The sequence below is a fragment of the Nycticebus coucang genome, chromosome 7 (assembly GCF_027406575.1).
Source record: "Nycticebus coucang isolate mNycCou1 chromosome 7, mNycCou1.pri, whole genome shotgun sequence".
In the NCBI taxonomy this organism is placed as follows: Eukaryota; Metazoa; Chordata; class Mammalia; order Primates; family Lorisidae; genus Nycticebus; species Nycticebus coucang.
The window spans coordinates 39,043,215-39,058,941 of NC_069786.1; the positions used below are offsets into that span (position 1 = coordinate 39,043,215).

Consider the following 15,727-nt stretch of genomic DNA (forward strand, 5'->3'; position numbering starts at 1 on the left):
TGTAGAATATGTTTTAGGAAATCATTAACTGATGATTATTTATTTCCAAATTTGCCTCTCTCACCTGAGATTATTTCAAAAATTTTCACTTTGTCCTGGAGATTTAAAAATGCACCTTCATATGTTTGCTCTTGTGATAAGTTGGCTAAACTGACCAGTTCTGTGTATATTGCTTGATTCAAAAAATATCTTCATTTACGTGGGATTTAAAATTTAAACTCTGAAATATTCAAGTTCAGAATTAGACTTCTAGTTTATAATAGAGCATGAGTGGGTTTAAGCTGAAATAACACACAACAAGCAAGAAAAATTAGGAACAACTTAAAAATGGATTATATACAATAGAATATGACATTTAATATCACAGGCTTAGGAAAAATGATCTGGAGTCTTCATTTTATAGTAATGTTAAAAAGAAAGAAAGAAGGTGAGGAACCCTACCATGGGTACACTACAAGTTCTGTACTATCTCCTAATTCTAACCACTACTTCAAATCTCAATCCCTAGACTCAGCTCAGTAATAGAACTAAATTTGTAAATAATCATGAGTCATTATGATGATTACATTCCTCAGTTGCAAAATGAAAGCAAAGTTCAATCAGACCCTTCTCAAAACCTGTGCTTCCCTTACACTCTGTGTGTCTCTCTGCTGCTTGCTCTGTGGAGTCTGGTTTTTAGAAGCCCATATTAATTTCTAACCAAGACTGCAGTGCCCACTGTAAATGTACATGGCTTTATCAGCTCTCATACTCTCTTGGGTCAGAAATGCACAATATCTGGTGACACAGTGATCATCTTCCTTCTCCTTTCTCTCTTCAGCTCCTCTGACTCTCCTGTCAGAAGCCTGAAAAAAATATGCACAGTTACTGTTGCTGAGGGGAGACAAAGTTTAACTTCTGGGTTGGCAATTGGAGAATAATTCATGAGCAGATTTCTAGCAAATGATATGATTTGCTAAATTTTGGTCTTTGATTTATATTTATGTACTCCTGCTACTGCTAAGGTTTTGCCAACCTCAATTAGATCATGAATGAGATCATTTTAATTCAGCCCCCAAACTGTGACCTGACCATGGTCTGAAAGTGTTCAAAAAGTAATTTGAAGCCTTCCTTTGATTTGAAAAAGGAATATCGCATGCTTGGTCGTTCATACAAATAACATAAAACTTAATTATTGGATGATTTGGCAGAGGACCTTCTTGCCAAACAACAGTCAATGCCAGCCACTGTGATGCAGGCGCTGCCCAGGGCCCCGAGCCCACAGCCCCCTTGTATATGGGTATTTGTTCATTGTGTCTCAGGGCAAGACACTTTCAAATAGGATTCATGGGTCTGGGAGGAAGAGAACAATGTGAAGGGTGTACCATATTTATAACTCCAGTTTAAAAATGCTGTCTCACCTAGAAGGGAAGTAGATCTGCGCTGTCAAATCACCAGGAAGCTGTGACAAAGGGAGCTTACAGCCTGACACACGGTGTAACAACATAGCAAACACCTTTAATTCTGTCATGTCTCATACCCTTTACTTTCTCACACATTTGTGGCTGCTCAAACGTTGACACCTACACTCTTTTTCGAAACTAAATAAGGCAATCTTATTTAAGCCCCCATGCAACACCTGTAAAGTTATTCTTGTGCCCAGCAAAAAATAACCATTAACTTCTTCCTCATAAATGTCTCTCTGCTTGCTTTGGAAAGTCTCAAGTTGGTAACGGCCGCCCCAAAGCCCTGACTCTGAGGTGCACATGACCTCTCAAGCTGGGACAGATAGGCAATAGTTCCTCCTTGAAAAGATGCAAAGGCTGAGATAATGTCACTGTCCGAATTGGCCTCTTAAAGCTTTTCAAGCTGAAGCCCCTTTCTTCATCACAAACTTCTGGTGTCTTTTCTAGAGAGGAGAGAGGCCCCAGCTGCTTTATTCCCTCTTTCCCTCTAGCTACCGTAGTCTAATATTTTAAAAGCTAGAAATGAAAATAGCTTTTCTAAAGATATTTCCTGGAATTTTTAATGTGCTGCCTTGATTCCTTTTTCCTATCTTTTTTTTCCCCTTGCCAATTATAAACCACCATTTGGAGGGCTTATGAGCAATGTAGGTCCACCTCATCTAATTAAACCACATTGTTTTAAAAGCTTGAACAGTTTTCATGTCTACAAGACTTGTCTGAATAATAAACTGCTAGAGCCAGAATTCTGAGTGTCTTTGGAGAGCCAGGATTTTATCTGCGGAGTGCAAAAGGCCAGGCACTCAAAGAGTTAAAGAGTGTTCCCGCATAGCTGGGTAGGTTAATATCACAGCTGCCTGGTAAAGCATTATCCCAGTACCTCACTTAACAAAAGCCTCCTTTTGCAAACAGACTCCCACTTTCCCCCCAAGTGTCCAAAGGTGTTTACTGAAGTAAATCTGCCTAAATCCTTCATTGCTTGGGTCATGGGGGTGGATAGGAGGGGTGGAAGGTGTAGGGATAATCTCTTTTTGTAAATTCTGTAAATCTTCTGGGAAAAAGGAAAAAAAATCAGGAATCTGTGTCACATGTTCGCATACAACTTGTAATATCTCCGTTTAGTTTTGCTCTTGGAGTGAAATCTGCCATAGTGACTATGGAAAAGCCCCCATTTCAAATAATTCACTCTGCTGTTTGGAGAGTTGCACTTGCAAAGTTGTGTGTGCGGGCTTCTGTGCGCATTGTATGCTTAATCTAATTGTTGAAGAAAAACTGTTGGTATCTTAAAAAGTGGTTTCAGAAAGCAAAAAAAATGGCAAGACAGTTCAGGAGCAAGATAATGCAGCTGAAAAGTTGTCACGAGAGGTTTCTGCTCTTGCTGTGTCTCATTCCAATACCATTCACTGCGCGTTACTTTTGCATGTTGGAAATGGAGGCAAATAACATAGTGAAACCTGACAGGTCCACCTGCGAGGGTTTAAACAGTTCCCAGGAAGAAGGAGCCCTTTAGGCACAAACTTTCTCTCACTAGAGAATGTGAATACCACCAACCCCTCCCTACAAATCTTTAAGCATCCAGTTTGAGATACAAAAAGGCTGTCATCTCACAAATGTTAAACATACTAAAAAAATCTGAAAAAAAAGTATGGAGAAGGTGTGAAAAACGTGGCACTTTACAGCCCTCAAAGCTTTTTAAAATAGAACAACTTTTCCCCCTAAAATTCTTTTCAGAGAATTTTTTTTTCCTTTTTGGCTCATTTGAGAGTTTCTTTCTTGGCTTTTTTCCCCTTTCATTTGAAAATATGAATTATCATAAAATGTCAGGGGGAAAAATGGAAAGTCTTTTCCAGTTTTCCTGAGGATTTATAAGTGCTCTCAGGCAGGGTATGAGCACCCCTCACTGAAACCAAACCAGGGGCCCAGGACTCTTGCTGTCCGGATCCTCCCACCAACCCCAAGTGCCCTCACCTCTCTGGGCTGCTGGTCAGCAATCAGTTATTAAGCAGCGCTCAAGGGCGGGAAGTCCACACACCTGACCCCAAATCTAACAGGCTTCTGGGGGAGAATTTGATCCCACCCTGACACTTTACCTCAAGTGTTAATCGGGTAGCCATGAATAGTACAGACTTGCCATCTTGTAACACTATATGCCTGTCAGGAGGGACAGGGCCTGGTTGAACAGCAACTATATAAGGTTGGTAACTAGGGGAAGCCCAACAAACAGCCACAAACACCTAAGTTATTTCACTCAGCTACTACCCTGAGCCTGCCTCTCTCTCTCTCTCTCTTTTTCTTTCCCTCTCTCTCTTTCTTTTCATCTTGGCTTTCTGTGGCAGAATGCAAATGGAGCCTGCCGGCGGTGAAAGGGCTGAATTGTGATTAAGAAGAAGAAGAGCTCCTTTCTTTGTTCTCCCCTCAGGGGATGTTTACTGGGAGAGACACAGCGGATCAGATATGAAAGGCATTCAGGTCAGCATTGATGTGAGCGAAAGTGAAATCATACCTAAGGCATTCAAAAGACCGCCGTGTCAGGGGTTCAGCTAACGGTGCAGCTACTGTGTGTGTGTCTTCCCGGAGAGGCAAAAATCTTTTCACAGATTGGCGATTTTTTTTCCTCCCTAATTTACTAAAAAATTATAAAAGTATTTCCTCCCTGTTTAGCTCCCACCAGATGACATGAAAGTTGGAATTTTCTCTCTTCATGGACCACACACAACATCAGAATAACTTATAATAACTATTACCTAAATCAACCAGCAAGGCACCATCTGAACTGTAAAATCTTAAAAAAAAAAAAAAAAAAAAAAAAGGTGTATCATGTGGGCTACATACATGCATAACAGGTAGGGAAGAACAGAAGAGAAAAGCCAAAAGGCACGGGCAGAGATGGCTTTTCCTCACACCTCCCTCAGAGGAGACACAAGGGAACACACACGCATGCATACACACAGCATAAAAACACCACAGAACACCTTAAAATGAAATCCTTTATTTACTTTGTAACTACTAGTTACACTTTTCCTGAGAGCTTTCACTCTGACATGACTGTCACCCAAGATAAAAGTATTTGGCACATAGCTATTAAGGCAGAGGCTTCCATAGACCTGAGGTCATTATCATTTCCCTTTTAAAAACTGCTTGATGAAGAAATACTTGGATCTTACTTTTTAAAAGTTTACACTCCCCACAGCCCAAATAGTCATTCAATAGATTTTCCAAGCGGCAAGCTGATGCTGCTGGCATAAACAGAGCTATGTAAATATATACAAAATTCACAAATCACAGCAAACATACAAATAATGAGGAGGTGCCTGGATGTTTCAAGGTTTAAAAATGAAAAGGAAAATCACATTTCATCTTCTGATTGTTAAAGAAAGGAAAGAAGTAAAGAGGGGAGATAGAGCTATATTTATTGGTTTTAAATCATCCTTCTCTCTGCTATGAATTATTCTTTTTTCAACCTTCACATCTTGGCTAAAAAGCATATTTGGGCTTATGTTAACATCTGCTTTTGTGGTGACATTCAATTTTGTATATTTTCAACTAGTGTTTCTGCATCACAGATTTTCCTCCTTTTTCTCTTTGCTCTAAAAAGACAACCAAAGAGCAATCAAAAAGGTGTCTGACTTGGCCATTCAGACAATTGCCCCCTTGTGGGAATGCGGGAGTGAATGGTACAGTGGACACCCCAGCACCATTGACGTTATAAACATGTAAATGAAACACATTAGGGCAGACAATCAATTGTCTGTGAGCATTGCAAACCTGCACTCCCTCTCTCTGTGACAGGCACAAAATAGTGTCTACCTTGGGAAGCCACGGTGCTGGAGAGGAAGAGGACAAAGAATTCCCTTTCACACAGAAGAAAATGCACCTTAAAAGCCTTGGAAGAATGCAGATGACAACAACTGTTTTAAGGGAAAGAATCTCCCACATCTTAGAATAAACGCGGCACGGCTGGAGAGCTAGCAACACCCTCCTTTCCTACCTTCAGGGTAGGCAAAAATTTTTTCCCAGGAAATATTCTTAATATTGCAGTAGGGTCTTTAATAACCTCCTGGAATTTTCTTTACTTTGAACACATTAAGAAAGAAAGAAGGAAGCTTCTGAGACCTGTGACATAGCAGGAAACTTTAATCTTGCTTTTATCCATGTTAGAAAATAAATGCTTAAATATCTGAAATTATTTTACTTAGCAACAGATAAACAATATGAAGTTTAAAATCCTTAGCCCACCCTTTCCCCTGGTGGACCATCATGCTCTGGATACCACCAGGCTCTTGGCTCTGCTAAGAAGAAAAGCATGTTTCTACCCCAATTGACTTAGTTTTTTCAAACAGAAATAAAACAAATAGATCAGTCTAGATACATAGCTCCCAGCCTTGTGTGTGTACAGCCTGACAAAACTTGCAATAGATCTCCACAGAAAGAAAAAGATGGAGATGGATATCTTTGGAGCACTCACACAACTACTACCTGAGTGCTTTGAGAGTCAGCAAAACAGGCTCCCTATAGGCCCATCAACTTTACTAACAAAGCTAGTTACCAAAGACTCCCTCCCTTGCAAAGATAACCAAGTCTGGCCTGACTACTGTCATCCCAAGGAAACTTCCCTGCCTCAGTGTATACTGAAGGGCTCTGACTTTCGGTTGCCCCACGCCAACTTCACCACTCAGGGAGCGGGGCTGGGAGTCACCTCCTGAAGAAGAGGTTGATTGCACATCCTTTCCTTTTCACTTAAGCATCTCTGAACCGGGAGCACCTTCTCTGACCCTACCAGCCTCAAAGCACCACAACCAGCACCTCCACTCCCTTTAAGTTAGTGGTAAGGAAGAGAAAAGACTTATTTTAAACAGGGTTGGTCATTTCTGCTCATCAGATTATTTCTACCCCCAGATCCAAAGCCCTGAAAGCATTCAACTTCATCCCTTTTCCTTTCCACTGAAAATCACAGACTAAAGGCATTTGTAGAAAGGGCCCCACTCCCGCACACAGTCCCCAACGCTTTAGTGGAAACTTTGGAGAAAAAGCAAATACAAGTTTTCTTCCTTTCTTTCACCCCCCCACACACCATTCAGTTTTCCTTTAAATGACAACTTCATTTCCTTCTCCAAAACGAGCAATTTCCAGATTTGATTTTTTGTGACAACATGCATGTGTCTGAGCATTTGCTCAGAGACCAGTGCTGGGAGGCAATGGGCTGGGGAGGCAGGCCCCTCTCCTGGGCTCTGTGGGAGGCAGGAGGCAGGCAGAGGCATCCCGGGACCCGCTGCCTGAATCCGGCAAAAGCAACAACAAACTTTGCAAGTTACAAACGGGCCGTGCCGGTGGCAGGCAGCAACGGGGCATCTGGCGCTCCAAGGGCTCATTTCTGACTCCAAGGCTGTGTAGAGATAGTGGGGTATAATCAGGGGAATGAAACAGGGGGGCTGGGTTTTCCCCCTCCTCTTGCAGCTTCAATGAAAGTGTTACAAAGTGAGTCAGGCGGCTGAGGATCATCTGACTGAACTTTTCTTTAAACGTGTCTTCAGGCAACTCGCTTTTCGCCTCCTTCCCCCTCACCCCACCACCCCTTTCCTCCTGCACATCTTATTTTCTGGGAAGAGCGTTCATCCTTTCCATGTGGGGGAAAGGAGACTGCCTGCTATGGGTTGGCTTGGCCCTGGCACTGCCTTTGCCAGGCATTGTGCTAGCCTGAGATTCTGGAAGGTTGATTTGAGATTCTTGCTTCTCTCTTTGTACATTTATTTTCCTCTAACTGCCTCCTTCTTCTCTGCTTTTTAGTAATTGTGTACAGCACTGTCTTCTAACCCACACTCTTGAGCAGCCTTTCAAACACACACACACAGTGCTTTACACGGTTTATCTCCTAGTCACCTTAGTCTATATAAAAACTGTTGAGTTCATTAAAATTATATAAGGTGCCATTCTAGGTTCCTGGATGACCACCTCCCCCCTTGTAGCTTCCACTTCTATGATTATTATTGCCATTATTCCTTTCCAGGAATTTCTATATGATTTTGATAAGCATCATCATTTTTAGTGTTATCAGCAAAGACACAAGCTCAAAAGTGACATCTTTTCCATGAATCCAGGAAAGAAGAAAAATCCACTCAGTTCAGATAAATCCTAGCAATTCCCAGAGGAAAGGCATTGGATATGTGTTTGATGAGAAAGAAAATGGAAAGGGGGGGCGGCTGACTCTTCTACCTGCTTCTCAAAACCAGGACCTTGCTCAGTCCAATTAAGCCCAATGAAAAACACTGACAAGTAACCAACACACAGCACGTTTCCCACAGATTATCTGGAAAAAGAGACAAGCAATAGTCAAAGTTAGAGAAGCTGTAAGCCACAGGCAGTCTTGATGCTAAGTGTGCAGGGTCTGAGGTAAACGCTTTGAAACGTGCAATTCAACTTTCCACTTTGGAGTGTGGAGGCTTCTCCAAGTTAGCGACTGGGGTTGGGGGGGATGGTTGCAGTGCCCATGACCGCACACCTCCCCTGCACTCTGTTCCACCTGCGAAGCCCCTCAGGAGCCTCCTCCAGGGGTTCCAAGGAAGCTGGGATCCCCTGTTTCTCTAGATGTGGACTCTGGCCTGACCTCACTGCTGGGGCCAGGCTGGTCATCGGTGGCAAAAATCCCGAAGGGGGTGGAAGGAGGAAGGCAGGCAAGAAGAAACAAACACTTTAAATAGTCAGCCCTGCAAAAGAACACTTCTGGGAGCCTCGTTATAAATCTCGTGCTTTTTTTCTCTCAAAAAATGACTGTTTAACATAAGAAAAAAAAAGCCTCCTTGACACAAAGCTTTTGTTATCCAGTTGATCAGCAACGTGTAAGAGGGGGAAAAAAGCCCCACAACGGACATTGATTTTAGAAAATCAATAACCAACATTTAATAAAAGGAACAGAGGAAACACAGGAGAGGAGAGAGGGACATTAGGTGTAATTTTAGTGTCTACTAAATTACCCAGAGATGGGGAAGGGGAGGTCTCCTGTGTAAGGACCACCTTAAATAAATGCCGGACACCAGAGTGAAAAAAAAATTAAATTAAGAGAGAGAGTGTGGGGGGAAGGAGGGAGAGGGGAAAGGAGGAAAGAGAAGTGGGGGGCAGAGAGCCTCTTAAATATAACAGGCAACCTGAGCTGAATCCTGGGGAAGCGGCTGAGGATACATTATTACTATACTTGTTTTTCTGTAATGCTAAGCCAAGCAAACAGATCAAAGACAGCACAAAGGGGAAAGGCAGGATCACGTAAGGAACAGTTTCTGACTAAAATTCCTCTATCACTCCCCCATATGGCTCGACACCTTCACCACAACAAGCAAAAGACACACGCGCGCGCGCGCACACGAGAAGGGGGGGAGAGCATCATTTGTCTCTTATCAAAATTCTCTCCTCTTTGTGTTTTCCGCCTTCCAGCACCCCACACTGCGCCCCCAGCCTCCCTCTCCCCGCGCCGCGTAGCTCTGGGGCAGGCCGGGCGCGCGCACAATTGTCTTCTCCAGAGGAAAGTTGCTCCAAGTGGGCCCGGCGCTCCCACCCAGACGCGGGCTGGGTTTGCGGGAGGCCGGGTCGGCGCTGCGTCTCCGCGCCTGGCTCGGGAGCGTCTACACCGCGCCGGGGGATCGGGCTGAGAAGGAGGGGAGTGAGAAGTTTCCTTTCTGAGTCTGGGCTGGAGCTTGTTCGCTTGTTTGTTGGTGGGGGGGGGGGGAAGGGTGGGTTTCTTTTTAAACTCAGATATCCTCCGTCAGCTCCCTCCCGGCACCCTCGCTTGTCCCCAGCCCTCTCCCCTCCCCCAGGCGCCTTCCGCGCTCTTGCCAATCACTTTTCTCTTTTATTCCCACGATTTTGTTTGGGGTAATACCTAGGGGGTCTCTCTCTCGCTCTCTCCCCCCTCGTCCTTCTGTGCCTCTCCCCACGATGGACCTACTGAAACTGTCACCCTCCCCTGTAATCTTCCACCCGGACTCTGTGTGTCCCGCTCGCACCCCCATCTCCTTCCTCCTTCCTGACTCAGCCTGGATAACGGGCTCCTCCTGACCATGTAGAAACTGCCCGGAAAAGTCTCGCTGCGCCCTGTGACTTCTCCAGTCCCCAGCGTGCGGGCCAGAGCCTGCTGGAGAGGACTCCTCGGTCTCCGAGCCCGCGCCGACTCAGCCGGACCCCGCGCCGGCCGGCCGAGTCCCTCCCACCTCTGGGTTCGGGAGCGCCGGGCCGGGCCCCGCTGCCCGCGGACCGTTACTTGGCGCACGGAGAGGCGGCCGGGAGACTCCGGCAAGAAACTTTAAGCCTGGCTGGGGCACATCCCCGGGTCTCCTCTCCCGCCCTCGCAGTCCCTCTGCCACCCCCGCCCCCGCCCCGGCATCCAGCAGAACCTGGCGCCTGGGCCCCCGCCCTGCCCTCGCCGGACGCTCCCGAAGCCCGGCCGGAGACTCGGCGGGCCGGGCACGGAGCGGAGCGGGAGGCGGAGGCGGAGGGAGGGCGGAGGTGGGGGCGCGAGGAGGCGGCGGGGCTGGGGGCGCGGGGCCACAGCCGGACCCCCGCGCTCGGAGCCCCCGGGCGCCCGGCGCTCACTTTGCCCGGCACTTGCCCAACTCCCCCCGGTCCAGCCGCCGCGCGCCCGGGCTCCGGCGCCCGCCGCGGAGGGAGGCTCGCCCGCGAGACCCGGGCCGCCACCGCCGCCGCCTCGGTTCCTTTTCCCTTTCCCCTCCTTCTTCCTGGGTCTCGAGCCGCGGAGTGGCCCGGAAAAGTTTGGTTCGGGCCGCTTCTTACCGTTTTTCCTCCTGGGATTGGCTTGTTTGCGCCTCTTGCACCGGGGGCCATCCGCCATGATCGGCTGCTTCATTGATAAGAGCGGATCAGATGGCAGTTCGCATGGACTCGGCGCCCTGCTTCGGCAGCACGCAGGCTCGATCTAGCAACCAAACACAGCGACAATGTGGGCATCGCCCGCGCCCATTGAAACGCGCGCGGGCCGCCCTGGGGAGCCGGGCCGGGGACCCGGCGAGCACCCATCCGCGCCCCCCAACGCCAAAGCGAAACTTGGGCGGCCCCCTCCCCGCCCCCTGCCCCCAGCCTGGGCCCCGAGGCGCTTTGTGTTTGTTACTGTTTGGTGTGTTTCACCCGCGAGGGGATCAGAGACAAGAATTACATCTTCAAAATGAGTCATAACTCCTGACCGTATGAGGGAATGCACACGGCGGTACAGTAAGACTGCTTGACTCGGGGCGAGGCGGACCCTTTCCTCCGAAAAGTCCTCAGCCCGGCTCGGGAACTTGGGGTGAGGCGAGGCTTTCTTTCACTCTCATCTTTTCTCACCCCCACTCCATTTCCCAGAGGAAACAAACAAACAAACAAACAAACAACGCGAAACGGCCCCTGGGTGAAGCACACTCGGGCAAATTGATAATAGTAATTATAGGAAGCCCACTCGCTCGCGCCCCCTCCCCTCCCCTTTCCGAGTTTATCGAGCCACTGTCTCTTCCTTCCCCCACCCCCGCCCCCAAATTAAGATCTCCTGTTTTACGCCGCAATAAGAAATATAATTATAAGCCTCCTTGGACACTGTCCCTTCCCTCCCAACCCCCCACCACTTCGACAATATTTATTTAAGTATTTCCCCCCACCTCACTCACACACATTCTCCCCCACACTGGTTCCCTTAAATAGTTCCAGTAGAAATATTTTTTTTTCCCCTCAAGAAAGGAAAGAGAAAGTCTAACCACTACGGCAATACTTTTAAGCTCTACTAAATGATCCTATCCTTTCTGGCTTCGAAAACTTTTGTACCTAAAAATTGAGAGAGGCGCTGCATTTTTTTTTTTTCAGCTGAAACTGTCAAAACTTGGAGTAGGGGAACCTCGGAGGCAGGCAGGAGAGGAGGAGAATCCTGAAACTCGGTGGAGGTTGGGAAGATGCTGTGCCTCGAGGATTAGTTTAAACAGGGGGCTATAAAAGATGTAACAGATGCAAACTGTAACACAAGGGCCATTAACCCTTTCTCTGCCAAGCACACTCAGTCCCCACGCCCCGCACCTATTGTCTCCTGTGCTAGAAGCTTTGCTGAAAACCTGGAAAGTAAGTATCAGTTTCCACACATTTGCTGAGAGGGGTGAAGGGGGAGGGAGGAGAAGGAGAAGTGAATATTTTAGAAAACATCTTAAATTTATCTAGGCATACATAGGAGGGAGACTTTTAATTTGTTTGACATATGGTTTTTTTTTTTTTTTATCTTTTCTTGCCTGTCCTATTGATCTGAAATTGTTGGAGGAAAATCCTGAAGTAAATAAATGGCCACACAAATGCCTGGGATGAAACAACTGGCCTGTCTGTATTCATGCTGAGACTTACACACGATTGCATATAAATACATGTTTAATAAAGTCAGTTGCTAGTTTTATAAGCATGTGTGTGTGTGAGGGAGAGACAGGGCATTTGTGCTGTAAACTTTATCTTTGTCTGCTATTCCTAACTCTGGAGTTAGTAATCTTACCCTCATCATTACAGGGAGAGCATGTAAAATATATAAGTAGGTGGGAGATAAACACATTAATGTTAGCAGGGCTCATCACTACTCCTGGAAACTCTGGCTATGTCTCTCTCTCTCTACTTAACAGTGGCAAAGTATGGAACGGGATGTGTGTGTGTGTGTGTGTGTGTGTGTGTCTTATTAAACCCATGTCTATATCAGCCATTTAAAATACAATTTCAAAAGTTTTCCTAATTTAAAACCCTAATATCCTGACAGCAGTTTTCTTCCCATCTTTAGTGACCCCCCCCTCCACTTGGTAAACGACTCAAGTTCCATGAGGACTTTCACTTCTTTATTTATAATCACAGAAGTGAGGTGTTACTTCACACACATTCACACACAAAGAATGAAATAAAGAAATGAAACTCGCTAAGCAGACAAAAACAAGCAACTTTCTGCTTAGAAAACAGCCTTCTCTGGTGGGAGAGGATGGGCTGCCATGTCTAAGAGAAAGACTTGCCCCCGAATTTGGTAGGTCTGTATTGACCAAGTTTTGTAAATATTAACAGGTATTTCCCAAGTTCTAATTGTTGAATATAATGAATTGGAACTAAATGCAAACATAGAGCAGGAGCTCTGCCCCTGTTGAGTTTCTATTCCAGCCATATAGTTCTCAATAAAACTTTTCCTAGGATGGGTAGCAAGAGGCACCTTTGGTTACCTGAATGGACAGGTACAGTGCAAATTATTTGGGGGAGAAAAAAGAAGCGAAAAAGAAAGAGAGAAAGCCAGACTGTGAGAGAAAGCGCAGAAGCTACTCTTGGGAAAAGCTTGCCATAAAGAAGCTAAACCTACCTGAAATTCCTACCCACGGACACCCTTTCTCACTTCAGACTCACATCCCCACTCAAAATGAGAAAATTAGAAAAGGAGGATGGGGAACGAGCTTACCAAAAAGGGATAAAAAGAGAGAAAAGGGAAGAAAAAAACCTACCTGCGAAGTCTTGTTTGTAGTTTTGGCCAGAAATGGTGAGAAGAAAAAGCATGAAGAAGCCGCGAAGTGTGGGGGAGAAAAAAGGTGGAAGCGAAGAAACGGCTCCCGGAGCAAACTGTACAAAAACCTCGCCAAGAGTGTCGGGAGGCAGGACCGTTATTCCTGCGGAGCAGGTTAGAACTGATCTCTTTCGGCCACTCCAGGAAACACAAACCTGGGGACGGACTGACGTGTTACGCCTCTTCTAATGACATTTTTTTCTTTTTCTTTTCTGTAGGAGAGAGAGGAGAGACCCTGAAACACGCGCCACCTATCTTTGTGGGGAGGGATAATTGAAGCGCCCTGAGCGTGAGCATCATGTGAAAACGTGATCGCCAAGTTTCTCTCTGGGAAAGGATCTGGGATAGATTATACCTTGAAGTCTCCGCAAACGCTTTAGTGGAAGAAATGAAATTCCACCTCCCTCCCTTCCTCTCTCCCTCCCTTTCGGCTCTCTTCCTCCCTCCCTTCTCCACGCCCCCCCCCCCCCCCGTCAAGCCTTTGGCATCATTATCCTCATCACTAAATCCTACAGAGTACAGGGCGGAAAAACGGTGCACACCATTCACAGAACTGGAGAAAGTTAAAGGGAAAGATCCCAGGTCCTCAATCCAGATCGCCTCTTCTTATACAGATATCTCTAATGACCAGATTTGAGATGCACATCAAGTTGTGTGGATAACTCAGCAAGGCTTCTGGAACTAAATTCTTTGCACTTTATCTTATTTTTTTCTTTTTAGACTCTAGAGCCAGAAAAAAAAAAAATGCTGCTGCATGAGAGCTGCATCTTGGGCGTGTGTGTTGGGGTGTGTGTGTGTGTGATGAACTTCTGGATTGGATCCCAATATTAAAAAGTAGTTTGGCATTTTAATAAAGGGTCTCTAAGTAAATGAACATAGAGCGCTTGCTTGACGATCTCTGAATCTCTCTACATCTGAGGGAGACCTCACTACAAAGTGAGGGAGTGTGTATAGGGAGGCAGGAAAAAAAGGAGGAAGGCCATAGAGAAACTTAGCAGGGAAGGAAGAGCATGATGTTAAACGGCATGAGGTCTAAGTTTGGGAGTATATATTTTTTGATATTGCAATTAAAGTAAAATTAAAAAGAAAAGGCTCCACCTTTGCTCTGAAGGGATTGGTTATGCAAATATGGAAGGGATTTCCTGGAGAATACAGCTTTCTACTGTATGGTTAATTAAATAATCACTCAAAAGCTTCCAACGTGACGCTTCTGTCGTAATCCAATCAGGTTACATAGGTCCTAAACAAGAAAGATATTTTCCACATCTGGAAGTCAGCAATTTAGCAAGTACTGCACATTATTAACCAATTCAGAGCCCACTTCCCAGGGGAATTTTTTTGAAGTTTAAGTGTTCTTAACCAATGCTCTGCTGTTTTGTTAATCAAAAAGCTGGTTTACACTGCACATAATTGGAACTAATATAGAAGTAAATAAAGACAGCCAAATTTGAGGATGCTGAGCACAGGCATTTATCGGGAAAGGAAGAAATCTCTTAGCTTCGGATGGCTCAGGCTCAATTTCTTAAAGAACTGTAAGGCTTTTTCTTTTTCCTTTTTCCTCTTTCTTTTCCCTCCTTTTATTATTTATTTATTTATTTTGAGTGAAAGTATTTGAGAACCTCGGAGCACAAATAAACTTCCAGTCCCAAAGCCTTTGGGTTGCCTTAGAAAGGTAAAGGTGGAGGTGTGAAGAGGACCAAAGTGCGACCTCACACCAGTGTTTCTGCTTTAATATTGTTAAATATGTTACAAGTCCTTATTTCCAGGTTGATGAAATCTGCAACAAATAATACCATGATCCAACACTAGACTTTTACTTATATTAAGATAAACTGCTTTGAACTGTGCTTTGAATGTGTGCCTAAAGCAAGACTTTCAATGCAAGACCCACTGGCAATTTCACTCAAAGGAGGGAAAAGCCACCACATGAGTTACCACATCTACACTCCCAGAGGTACTCCTCTTAGTATTTTGTATATTTATTTTTTTTTCGGGGGGGAAGCTCAATAGCCACCCAGCATGACCATAGCTAGATCTTGTTCTGGGATGTAAGAAAGTAGATTTTCACAGTTGGTTACAGACTTGTGTCTTTCCTAATTTAAGTATTTATTACAATGAGAAGAGCTGGATAAATTAATCTCTCCCTCCCACTCCCATCATAGATAAAGTAGCTATAGAAGAACATTCAGAATCTTCAGTCTAACACCTATTGATAAAGAAAATCAAAGAATTCTAACATGGGTTAGACACATCTTAATTTTATATTTTACACTTCTTTTACTATTATGTATCTATACTAAATATACATACGACTTATCAAGTTCTTCCTCTGAGATTTAGCACCACTGTTCACGTCCTCTTTTGTCTTCCTCATCCCTCTTTCTTTCTTCTTTTTTTCTGATTAAAAAATTTGGAGTCCAGCTTTCTTCAGAAGTTTGCTTTTTAGCCGCCCCACTCCCATTCTCAAGGAAGACGTCTAAAGCCTGGAGTTATTTCAGGCAAGACCCTTCCTCCAGGCTCCCAGGTAGCCTTTGGAGACTTACAACCCAGACAGACACTTACAAGCATAACCTCAGGTAGAAGGATCCAGTCCAAGAGCTAACAAAACACATGTCTTTATTAGGTATAAGGAATGCCTCGTTACTTAGGATCTACCTTAAAAAAAAAAAGACTCAGGTATTTCTATTAAGAATACCTAATCATCTGATTACTCTGGGCTCAGTAATCCTTCAAGTGGCAGGAGGCAATCCCTAACATT

At 45.1% G+C, this 15,727-nt stretch overlaps 1 protein-coding gene across 2 annotated transcripts in view; it reads right to left on the minus strand.

The window, feature by feature from the left end:
* ZEB2 (zinc finger E-box binding homeobox 2) overlaps positions 1 to 13,192 on the minus strand; it is a 129,746-nt gene extending 116,554 nt beyond the window's left edge. The window contains exons 1-2 of one of the 2 annotated variants that reach the window (XM_053596490.1): positions 12,911 to 13,192; positions 10,218 to 10,359 (exon numbers count right to left, since the gene is read on the minus strand). In XM_053596490.1, the coding sequence (XP_053452465.1) occupies positions 10,218 to 10,290 (73 nt within the window). In that variant the 5' untranslated portion in view covers positions 10,291 to 10,359; positions 12,911 to 13,192. Of the gene's footprint in view, positions 1 to 10,217; positions 10,360 to 10,596; positions 10,710 to 12,910 lie in introns of those variants that run through there. The other variant, XM_053596489.1, reaches the window with a different exon arrangement.
* Positions 13,193 to 15,727: the final 2,535 nt, after the last annotated feature.